We start from the raw sequence: 12,197 nt of genomic DNA, 5'->3' as shown, positions 1-12,197 counted from the left end.
GCATAATGGATTCATATATCTCCTTTATCTCAAGATATTATCAGCACCTTCTTATTGAAATCATTTTCATTTAGCTGTCACCTAAACATTTAGCTGCAAAATCCAAAGAAGACTTGACAGTTAGAATTTCCTGTGACAGAGGGAGATGAGAGAGGAGAAAGATAGAGAGTTGTGCTGTCTCTGTGATTTATGGATTTCATAAACCCTAACCCCCTCTGCTGCCATCTGACACGCCATTCTTTTCTGAGCACACTGAACTATCACAACAATAGCACAGCTTTAGCCCCTGTCAGTGCTGCGTGCACATACGTACACATTCGCACACACACACAGCTAACAGCAGGGTCAGAGCTTTGGTTCTGTCAGCACTGCCTCCCACAGCGCTCAGAGCAATACCTTAGCCATCAAACTGTAAAGCAAAACCTAATCGAGCTTCAATCTTGTGTGCACATCCTTACACGTACACACATGCAAACTTTTCAGCCCAACAGCTTATTCGCAATCTGTATCCTGATTCACTCTACTGATCCCAGGCTGTATGTATGGAGAATGAATTCAGCCCACGATTTATTCAGTTACCCAAAGACAAAGAGATATGAGGAAGGCGGCATAGCATCATCAAAGCAAGCTGCACGGTGAGGACCGAGAGCCTTGTTACAAATTGAAGAACGGTGCTTTATAAACCCAGCATACACTGTGATTTCTCTAGTCACATCATCTTTCGACAAGGCACCACCGTATAACACGCAAGCCTGTGTGTCAGCAATACAGAGCTGACTGCTCTGCTGTAAAGGACAGCGATGGCACAATAGGAGTGGCATACACTTTGTCTGTGTCAAAACAACCAACTTTCAGCACTGTCAGGTCCAGCACTGCCTGCAAAGCATCAATAACTTACTGTTTTCCCAGTCCATAGCCCTTTTCTATTTGTTTTTTTAATGGTGACCGCACATCCTGCCAATTTTACAATCTCTTCTGTTCCCACATCCTCAGGGTAGATGGTAATCCTTTCATAACAACATGTATACAAACCAATTTGGCAGTTTCAGCAGTGCACCTCACTCACAGAAGAGACCCAGAGGCTAAATCTATCATTGTGTGGGTAGCTATAGCATTACCAAGGGATTCAATTCTCTGCTTCCATGCCTATATGGCTTTATGGGCAGCTTGTTAATGATGCATCTGGTAATAAACTTTATCAGATCTGATTTTAGAACAGCAATTTTGTCCCTAGGTGACCTTATGGACAGGTGGGAGGCCAGTGACACACACATCACCAATTATACTGGGCATTTATAGCCTTTTAGAAAACACTTTTGTGACTGGCTGGTCTTCAGTAATGAAAACACTTTTGTAGTGCCTTTCACTATCTGTTTTGGACTCCTAAGGCTTACTGACCATTGCTTATTGTCCCTCTCTTCACTGCTGCTTTTAAAAGACATCAATGAGACCTCAATAAGGTGATTGTTTGTGATTGTTAAGCTTTGATCTCCTTTCCCACTGGGTTTATCGCCTTTTTTCCACTCTTTGTCTCTTTGTTCTCTCTTCAGCCCCATTTTCTCCTCCAGGCAGCGAGACAGTAGTGAAGTTTGACACCCAGGGGGATGGCGTAGGCCGATACAACATCTTCAGCTACCAGCACTCTGGTGATCGTTATGGTTACGTGCCAGTAGGTGAATGGGCAGAGAGTTTAAGTCTGAGCAGTGATTTAATTCGCTGGCCCAGAGAAGTAGTGCCCACGTCGCAGTGCAGCGACCCCTGTGAGCGCAATGAGATGAAGAAAATGCAGGCAGGTAGGACGGTGAATTTCATTAATTTCGTCTTTGTTGTAGTGACATTCAAGGTAGCAGCACCTTTGGAAAATCTGCCACAAACTGTTCATATTCTTGTTTCCCAGGTGAGTACTGCTGCTGGATTTGTACAGCCTGTGAGCCTCATGAATACCTGGCTGATGAGTTTACCTGCTCACCTTGCGCTCCTGGCCAGTGGCCCACTGACGACCTGACGTCCTGTTATGACCTTCCCGAGGACTATATTATGTGGGAAGATGCCTGGGCTATTGGCCCAATTACCATTGCATGTGTAGGGTAAGTGACAGGGAAACTGAACAGAAGTAGCTCACAACAATAAGTAAGTGAGGAAAAACTTAGCATGTGGTCAGCCGAGGCTCAGCGTCATACAGATACAGAAATTTTCATAGCTATGCACAGACAATGACATGAGCATATACTGATTTCAGAATATTTTGTTGATTGTTTAAGTCAATTTTGCTATTTATAACCATGCTTTATGTGTGTGACAGCATATAAGCAGTGACTTCATGACACTGATTGTATGTCTGGCTGCAACTTCCTCCCTGTCCCCAGATTCATGTGCACCGGCCTGGTGATTTGGGTGTTCGTCAGACACAACAACACACCACTGGTGAAAGCATCAGGTAGAGAACTGTGTTATATCCTCCTCTTAGGAGTCTTCATGTCCTACGCCATGACTTTCCTCTTTTTGGCCAAACCCTCTCCTGCCATCTGTGCCCTGCGCCGCCTTGGCCTGGGCACATCATTTGCTGTCTGCTACTCCGCCCTTCTCACCAAAACCAACAGAATCGCCAGGATTTTCAATGGTGTGAAAGACGGAGCGGGAGCCGTGAGGCCACGCTTCATTAGCCCATCCTCTCAGGTGAGTGATTGCAGCATCATGTCTATCCATCTGCATCAGTCAGATGGATGGATGGATGGACAAACAGTAGATCTCGATGACCTTACTTCCTCTTTTCCCTTTTTTTTCCAGGTGTTCATCTGTCTGAGTCTAATCTCTGTCCAGTTAGTAATGGTGTCAGTATGGCTGCTGCTGGAAGTCCCCGGCACGCGTCGCTTTACATTGCCGGAGCGACGACAGACTGTCATCTTGAAGTGTAATGTACGTGACTCCAGCATGCTGCTGTCACTGGGATATGATGTGCTCCTGGTCATCTTGTGTACTGTGTAAGTGTGTCACAACTAAACTCACAACTACCCAAAATGTACTATATAAAGTAGTTTATGTTCTACAGATCAAATCAGGAACTGCTGAAATGAAAAGGGTATTTTGTCAACTTAAAAATGTGATTCTCTTCTCCACTAGGTATGCCTTTAAGACCAGGAAGTGCCCTGAGAACTTCAATGAGGCCAAATTTATTGGATTCACTATGTACACCACCTGTATAATTTGGCTGGCCTTTCTTCCTATCTTCTATGTTACATCCAGTGACTACAGGGTATGGTTTTGAACATACACATGCATGCACGAGTGCGTGTTTCTGTATTTAAGGAGGACACTGATCTGACTCTAGCTCAACAAGATGCAAGCCTAACCTTAAAAACTATCTAGCAGCAGCACAACTGTGATGGTATGCTTATGGTCCAAATAAAAAGCAGAATTAAATACTCTGGGCTGTTTGTGGTAAAAATTAACTATTGGCAGTTTCACATTTACTGTTTTTTCCCATAGACTGCAAAAGTTATATGTAGACATTTTGATGTTGGATGTTGTATAAAGCGTTTTGAGTGCTCAGTTAGAATAGAAAGCTGTTTCATGTTCCACCTTAAAAGTTTTTTATTTCTGTGATAAAGATGAGCGTTTTTTCAATGGGACTCTATGGCAACTGACTCGCTTTGGTGTTTCAAGTATGTAATGCGGTTATTTGAGCAGTTTTTATCTTCTCAACATGATTTTTTTTTTAAAGATGCACAGCTAACAAAGCAGAAATCACATAGGTGTAGTCACAACTTCAACAATTCCTAATCCTATTGGCAAATGTCCCAGCTGTGCAGTACTGGGAGTGACACTTGAACAAGCTCTGTCAAACTGCTGACACATGTTCAGATTTAACAGCAACGGGGAGTGAATGTTCACCTGACCATACAAATCTTAGGCATACACACACACACCTTATATACACACTCCACAAATGCACACGTTGTATCAAAGGGCGCAAGAGAGGAGTGCTGATAGAGTGCTGATGCCAGGGCTGCTCATTTGATCCCCGTAAAATGTCAAATAAATGACCCTCTTTCGCTCACTCTCATACTCTCTCTAGCTCTCCTCTCCACCCCTCTAAATATGCATTTTTTGACGTAATGTTACTGTAAGATTAGACAGATATGGGAAAAACATCGCCAATATGCATACCCGCCCACTCACATACTCTATGTACATACGTACTCAGAGGAGACGTTGAAGGGTTTATTGCTGATATGCTCAAATGTACTGTGATCTCACTGGGAATTGCTGTTATTCAAACATTTGTAACACTTGTGATAACGATTATGGCGGGATACAGCAACATATAGTGCGCACTGCTGCGTGCTGGAGATCAGGAATCAAGAGAGAATAAGAGTGTACTTAATTGGCATTGATTTCACAGAGAATAAAATTAAAGCTTCCCTCCAGTGAGAGACTTTGGCCACTGTGGTCTCTGTTGATTAAGTCTTTTATTGATAGATTCTAGTAAGTGTTATAAGCTAACAAAGTATGCTAACAAAGACTTGTGCTCTCACTTTACATGCATGATTATCTGCAGCGTGTGCAGACACAGAGATTCATTTCTTTAGTGTCTTTAGCAGCATTTGCTTTCATTTCTAATTCTATTCAAAGCACTTTGTCATAAGCACTCAAATGTTCCTTTGAAGTATTTTCATTATTATAGATTGTTATCATTAAATTAGTTTGTAATAGCAACTGAAACAGTACAAAAGTATGCATGTCAGGATTACTGGCAAGTCTCAGCTGACCGTAGATGCAAATGTTAGCAAAAACGATTTAGTCCATGTGACAGTGATAGACTTGCAAACTGCTCACAATGTGGCTGATAGCTAGATCGATGGATGCATGGATGGATGTCTTGTGCTAACCTGGCTACTAATTACTGTCTTCTTATGTTTCCTCTGCAGGTTCAGACAACTACCATGTGTATCTCAGTCAGCTTGAGTGGCTTTGTGGTGCTGGGTTGCATGTTTGCCCCCAAGGTCCACATCATCATGTTTCAGCCCCAAAAGAATGTAACCAGCCACAGGCTTAACCTTAATCGCTTCAGTGTCAGCGGGGCTGCCACCTCATATGCATCTCATGGTAGGTTATTTGGTTATATGCTCAACATTCTGTACTCAACAAAAAGTCCAATATTTCCCTGTCTATTACTATTTATAATATTCCCAACCTCCTTACTTACTTAACAGTTGGCAGCCATTGGCATGTTTTCATGAAATAGTGCTTCTTTTTCCCCCTGGTGAAAAATCCCTGGTGATTGTGGCCAAAAAAGCTTCATCTCTGACCTATCCAGATGTTGCTCTGCATACATCAGACACTGATTTTAGTGATGAGGTCACAGGTAATGTTTTATTCGTGATGACTCTTTGATGTAGGGACCCAGTTTGTGCATTAGTGCTGCACAGTGGAACAGCGCACCACCACGCCTATTTTAGCTAAAGCTTCCAGCAACTGTTTTGTAGTGGGTGGTTTTGATTAGACTTCCTGCCCAGCAGACCTGCAGTTTTATCTGAACATTTTCTCTCAGATGCTGTCTTGATTTCCACAGTTTCTGTAAACTCACGTTGCTTAATGGTATTTTGGATAGTGGAAACTAAAACTAAAAGAACATGGGTTGTATTTATAGACTCCCCTGAATTGTAGATACCCAAACCAATTAGCTTATTTCCAGATCACTCAGTTTCTTGGAGCAGCCCGGTTGGTGAGTGTTTCCACAGGGCTTATTCAGCTGAGAATTGTTATTACCTGACAACTCCTAATGTTAGTAAGTTCCTGTGAGTAATTCAAGACTTAGTAAAAATGTAAAATATGTTAAATGTGTGTGTGTGTGGGGAAGAGGGTGGGGGGGTTATTGCTGCAGGGTCATTTCTACTGCAAAATATGAATATTTGTGTATCCTTCTATTCTGTATGACAAAGATGTTGTTGTTTTTTCTTTTACTAATTTGACACCAACAAAATTGAATATTTAACTGTGCTTTTTTTTCTGTCTGTGTAGTTGTATTTTCCCTTTTAACCCCCTTGCTCCTTTTTCCTTTCCTAGCTTCTGTCAGCGCCCACTATGTTCCCACTGTGTGCAACGGGAGAGAGATTGTAGACTCCACTACTTCCTCTCTGTGACCACATCCAGTCTACTCTCCAAATCTGCCCCCTGTGACTGTTAGCCAGTTGATGAACATTATCCTCTTCTTTGCCCGCCTCACACACACACAGCGCTCACAGATAAACAGTCACATATGTGCACATACACGCACAAACAAGCAGACACCTTCCTTGTGGACTAGAACTGTATCGTTTCACATATGTAGAAAGTGTGTAACTATATGGAAATTATTTTCTAGGGATGTATATACATGGAAATCAAAACTTGTTGTATGTAGAGAAACAAAAGAACAAAAAAAGTTTTTAGGAGGAATTTTTGGAGCCTTTGTTTTTGATAGCTTTGTTATGATGCAGTGTAAATAGACATGCGCTTACTCATGGTAGGAGGGGCTGTGTCCCTCAGTCTGGATGCACATTTGTGGCTCTGCTTGCCTCACCTGCAATACCCCACAGACTTTTTATTCTCATGCTTTTTTGTAGGTCTCATTGTAATAACAAATGATGTATGTATTTCTATTGTGTATCTGTACATTTGTATATTATGCTACTGATGGTTCAAACAGCACAATGTTGATGGTCTTACAACCCTAGAGTGAATGTGGACTAAAGCATAACCTGGACTGGTTAGAACAGCTGGAATGGACATGTATAAAAAACAAAATCTCTCAAATTCATCAACTTTCAGTTTGAGAATTCATCCGTTCACATCTTGATAGATGTGCTTTGCATCCTAGATCTATTTAAGAACCTAATGTGGTTGTTTTTTGCGGGAAGGTATGTTTTGCTTTTGATACAAATGTTCATTTTTCTATTTCTAATCATGGAATCCCTTTATCTTAATGGCCATAGTTCCAGACATGTGTTCACCAAAGCAACAGAATTTTACTCCCACTCTTAAACTGCTGTTTCTATGGAGGATTTCTGTAATGGATTGCTAATAATAACTAATAGCAGGGCTGAAAAGATACAGTACAACAAACACCTTTTTTTCTGCCTCAAAACTGTCAACACAGACAGTGCAGCAATAGTTGTGTCGACAAAAGCAAACTGGTGTCTTACCCTGTAATTATGAACTTTATGTACTCAAATGACTCAAACGCTAATGGAGGAAAATGGTCTGCTTTCATGAATACATGCTGAATTTCTCCAGCTAGAGGGGAATGGTAGCTGATGTTTCTGTGCCCCATAGATACAGTATGTGGTGATGTTTTGAATATGGCTATGTGCCTTAATGTAATGTTTGATAGTTCTCCAGGTAGAAGTTGTAAAAGATCAATTTTACATTACCAGCTGCAAATCCCTGTTTGGTGAATGGAAAAGTGGGCTAACTATAGAGAACATGCAGATAGTTTTATTTCCTAACGAGCCTTCTGCCATTGATTGTTTACCTGAATTACTGAAACGGCGACTCGGAGGAATCCCTGGGTTAAAATGCCTTTCCCTACCACCCATATCTTTTCCAGTCTGTTATTAAAAGGGAAAGGGTATTTCTGATATATATGCCCATATATTTTTACAGCATAGCATCTCCAATAAAATGAGGGAGGGGAAGAGGAGCTCATATACCATTAAGATTGAGTCTTTGACTCACTGAGTTATTGAAGTGTGCAGTTTACATATCTGTGTTAAATGTGTTGATGTTGAGAGGCACAGAGGAGCAGCTGGCTTTGGCAGTCCCAGAGAGGCTCACGAAAGGAAGCAGAGCACACAATGTCAGCTGCTGGCTGATCCCAGCTAACAAAAGGATGTTAGAGAAGAACTCATATCCATAAAGTACATCCAATTTATCAAAACATCCACACACATCAAACTGTCTGTTTCAAGCTGGAAATGTTGCAGACTCGCTGCTGGGTGACAGTTCTGAGGTGGTGGAATAAATGAATGTTGCGAGAAAATCTAAATATTAGCAGAGTAATTTAGCATATTTTCTTTTTAAACAAGTGACTCATGCAATAATTTATTGCATTTAAGGTGGTAGTAAATTATTAATAAATTGATCTTAAATGTTTACATATAATATGCTGTCTGGAATAAAGTGTGACTGTTATATTTGATGTTTCCAGCAAAATATGTGATCGGAATCACTCATTTTCTTCCCCCCCCGGTCGAGCCTTTTCAAACTATTCTCTCAAATTTCATACAGCAGATGTGGGTAGAACTGTTGAACATTCATCTCATGACTGGTCTACACCTTTATGCTGCCTGTCTCCAAGAGCACCCTGTGATTATCACACTGAATGATAGATTGAAAGAATTTCAGAGGATGCGCCAAGATGAGCCGACCTACATTGGGGCGTGTGTGTTAGGTGCAGAGAGCAGCAGGAGAGAGCGCTGTGGCAGAGCAGAGGGAAGCTGCTGCTGGATTATGTAAAGCACTCCCACAGCCCAGAAGTCACAGTGCTTCTATGGAAGCTCAAAGCATCTCAGAGATTCGCAGGCTTTGTTAGAAGAAGGCTTAGCCATTCACTCAGTGGTCCTGCTCCCACAAGATACACCCAGCATGGCACGTTGCTATGGACAACCACCATCACATCCGCTGCTGGAATGTCTGTTTGTCCGCATGAAGAGGAGGGGTGAGGAGTTGCCGAAAAAGGAGGAAAAGAAAAACGAGTTGCTGGTTCTGATTCAAATTGGCAGTGACTGATGAGATTTGGCTCTGCGAGTCCCTGTACCCTACTCCCAGCTTTTAATAGTTGCACAAATAGAGCACTTAACCCTGTTCTCCACTCATTTAGTCCGGGGACCAGTCTCTGACAACAATCTCACACTCTTCTTTTGACCCCGTCTCTCACAGTCTGCCTCACCCCTTCAACCATTCCCTCACCACATTTGTCCACTTCATCTCCACTCGATGTGTGAAACTTGCTACACAGTGGGTCTCAGCCAAGACCACCTAAGCAAGACCAGCAGGCTGCTAGGCCATACTTGAACTGAAGCATTTAGATCTGGGAGCCCACTGCAGGCATGCTGTCGAGGCATAAGGAGGTTTGAAAAGGGTTTAACGGGTGTATGGGAAAATCTGTTGGAACTGAGACGTAGAGGAAATGCTTTACTTTGAAATGCCTCACCTTTCCGAGTTTTACCATGTCATGCACCAAGTAACTCACTCTGGAAGCGTCCTTAATTGGCTTTACTCATGAATATCCTTTACAAGCAGCCATTCATTATAAACATTGTTCCTCTATTCAGCCTCGGCCAACTGCTGTGTGCTCCACAAAGATCTCTGTGCTATAGCCCCCGCCGTATAGCAGAATGTGTCCTTGGCCTCTTTGAAACAAGATGAGATCTCTGCAGGCAAAATGAAGCTGAGGTTTAAGGGACTCTGGAACTGATCAACCACAAAAGCAATAGTTCCGTGTTTATGGTATGTGCAATAATAAGGCTGTGATGACATCATAATAAAATAACAAGGAAAAAAACCTGGTTTTGTCCACTCATCCTTCTCTCTGTTCATCTCAGAAAAATATCAATAAATGCAGCTAAAATGTGTGTCGAAGTGCAGATACATTCGTCTCTCCAGCAACACTAACAGCCTCTCAACATCACTTTCATATCCACATGGGCTCTATTCAACGTGTGTGTTGCCAAATGTTGAAAGATGGCTCTAACACCCTGCCTCATCTGTTCCCCAATGAAGGCATTCTTGTTAAACCATCTACCGGAGAGCCCAGTGTTTTTGCTAAATGCAGTGTGAAGGTTCAGTCTCTGAAAGTAAGACGTTAAAAGTGTGTATTAAAAAAAGATAAAGATGAAGCAGTCTTTTGGTAATTTTCCATTCTACACTGCAGTCAGTAGCTTGTAGTTTGACACAACGTACGTTAGAGAAGCTATTTTGTTTTGTTTTTAGAAAAGTCGGGGACATGTCAAACTGTTGAAATGAAAATCTTATCATATTTATTCATTTTATCTCATTTTACTTTATTATTTTTACAAGATTACATTATCGTTATCTGTTCTGTAAAACAGGATTTGGACTCTTCTTTTGTATACTAGTGAATGTCGCCCTCCAGTGGTTAGTTTCAGTAATTACACTTCTGACCACCATACTGTGCTGCGGTTTACAGCAAGGAGTTCTCCAGCGGCATTAAACACTCGGAAATCGTGTACAGGTAAATTTTCAGAAACTTGTACTGAAAAATGATGTTCTCTAGGGAAGCAAAAACCAGGGAAAAATCAGAGAGGACGTTAAATTAAACGACATGAGTTTACCTTTTAAAATCTTAATGTTTGACTGACCTCTGCAGGACGATATGGCGAATGCCAGTGAAGACCAGGGTGAGTTGCTAAGGAAAAAGGTGGGGGAAAAGTGGTTCATCAAATGTATCATTTCTAACCGCGAGAGGGATTTTTTTTTCTGCTTCAGCTGCTTCAGCTGTAGAATATGTGTATACACACACACACACACACACACACGTAGAAAAACATTTAGTATACACATCCAGAGTTTTTTTTTTTAATTTTTATTTTTTTTGCATATACTATTATATATTGTACATATATTTATTAGTTTCAGATTTAGCCATTCGTATATTTTGCCTGTTTATGTTGTTGTATTTTGCACAACTCTGTTGCTTGTGAAGCTCGCACACAAGAATTTCACTCGCATGTGCTGTACCAATGTACCTGCACATGTGATGTGACAATAAAAAGTGATTTGATTTGATTTGTAATTTTCGCATCCTGTATATCAGTAAGTCAAAGGTAGCCACTTCTGAGCCAGCATGATGATTTGTGCAATGGTAACTTTAAAAAGTAATATATCATTTTAAGGTAATATTGTGCCCTCCGTTGCTAGGATATTATATTACTGTTGAAGCCAAGTGCCAGAGGGGTTTGGAAATACTGAATGCTTTCAGGCCACGATATAAATCTTCTGACTGATGAATGCCATTCATTCCACTATAACAACCAAAACCAGGAAAAGAAGTTCTGCCTTATTTGTAAACTTGTTGTGCGATGACTAGTTGGGCAGTTTGGAAAATGTTATTAAAACATAATGCAATCATTTGCAAATCTCATAAACATTAAACTGAGACATTTTTACCATTTTATGAACAATATTTGCTTAGTTTGAAATTGATAGCAGCCACACATTTCAAGAGCAAAAGGCTGGAAACATAAGTAGTACTAAAGAGAAATATCTGGAGGAACATTTTGCAATTGTGCAAAATTAATTGTGCAACAGGTGAGTAACATATTCTGTATTTTTTGTTTTAAAAAAAAAAAAAGCATCTTAGCTCGGCAGATGTTCACCAATCTGCATCTACAAATTGTGGAACAATTTCATAATAATTTTCCTTAATGTAAGATGTTCAATAACTCATTATCTTCAGTGCATCAAAAGATTCATAGAATCCAGAAAAATCTTGTTGGGCAAGGCAAAAGGCCAAAAATAAGTATTGATTGCTCATGATCTTTGGGCCATCAGGTAGCTCTGCATTAACAGACAAATATGATTCTATAATGGAAATCACTGCTTGAGAACACTTCTGGAAATCACTGCAAACATAATCCAGAAACACACGTCTTCTCTGGGTCAAGGCTCATTTATACTGGACTGAGAAAATGTGGAAATCACCATTTGTGGTTAGATTGTTTTAAATTTGAAATTATTTTTTAGGATAACATTGGTCAAATATTTCTCACACCAGAAAACCAAAAATACAAATAAGACCCAGGACTGGTGAGCAGCTATTGAGTCCATTATCACCTCTCCCAAAAAATTCCAGCACATGGTCTCCTTTGCTCACAATTACAAGCTGCTGTTAAATGAAATGGGGACATCACCCTGTCCCAAGTTTTTTGGAGATATGTTGATCCCATCAAATTCAAAATGATCTTATTTGAAACACATCACCACTGTGATGTAGAATGATCTCCTGCATCTGGCGTTGCACAAAACTCAAAGGTGCTCTATTGGATTTAGATCTGGTAACTGTGGAGGCCAAATGAGTATGTTGAACTCACTGTCATGATAAAGAAAACAGTGACATCTGATGTGGCCTTCTGCTACTGCAGCGTATCTGTTCTAAGCTGTGACATGTTGTGCATTCAGAGGTGCTCGTCTACGTA

General features: G+C 40.9%; 1 protein-coding gene across 2 annotated transcripts in view; it reads left to right on the top strand.

The window, feature by feature from the left end:
- Positions 1–8,174, top strand: part of grm3 (glutamate receptor, metabotropic 3) — a 39,604-nt gene extending 31,430 nt beyond the window's left edge. For both annotated transcript variants that reach the window (XM_026176095.2, XM_026176092.2), the window contains 7 exons: positions 1,551–1,793; positions 1,898–2,087; positions 2,367–2,676; positions 2,788–2,981; positions 3,121–3,253; positions 4,929–5,106; positions 6,067–8,174. In XM_026176095.2, the coding sequence (XP_026031880.1) occupies positions 1,551–1,793; positions 1,898–2,087; positions 2,367–2,676; positions 2,788–2,981; positions 3,121–3,253; positions 4,929–5,106; positions 6,067–6,143 (1,325 nt within the window). In that variant the 3' untranslated portion in view covers positions 6,144–8,174. The remainder of the gene's footprint in view (positions 1–1,550; positions 1,794–1,897; positions 2,088–2,366; positions 2,677–2,787; positions 2,982–3,120; positions 3,254–4,928; positions 5,107–6,066) is intronic.
- The last annotated feature ends 4,023 nt before the right edge of the window (positions 8,175–12,197 follow it).

This window comes from Astatotilapia calliptera, chromosome 7 (assembly GCF_964374335.1).
Source record: "Astatotilapia calliptera chromosome 7, fAstCal68.1, whole genome shotgun sequence".
Classification (NCBI taxonomy): domain Eukaryota; kingdom Metazoa; phylum Chordata; class Actinopteri; order Cichliformes; family Cichlidae; genus Astatotilapia; species Astatotilapia calliptera.
This window is presented reverse-complemented; position numbering and strand designations above follow the sequence as displayed.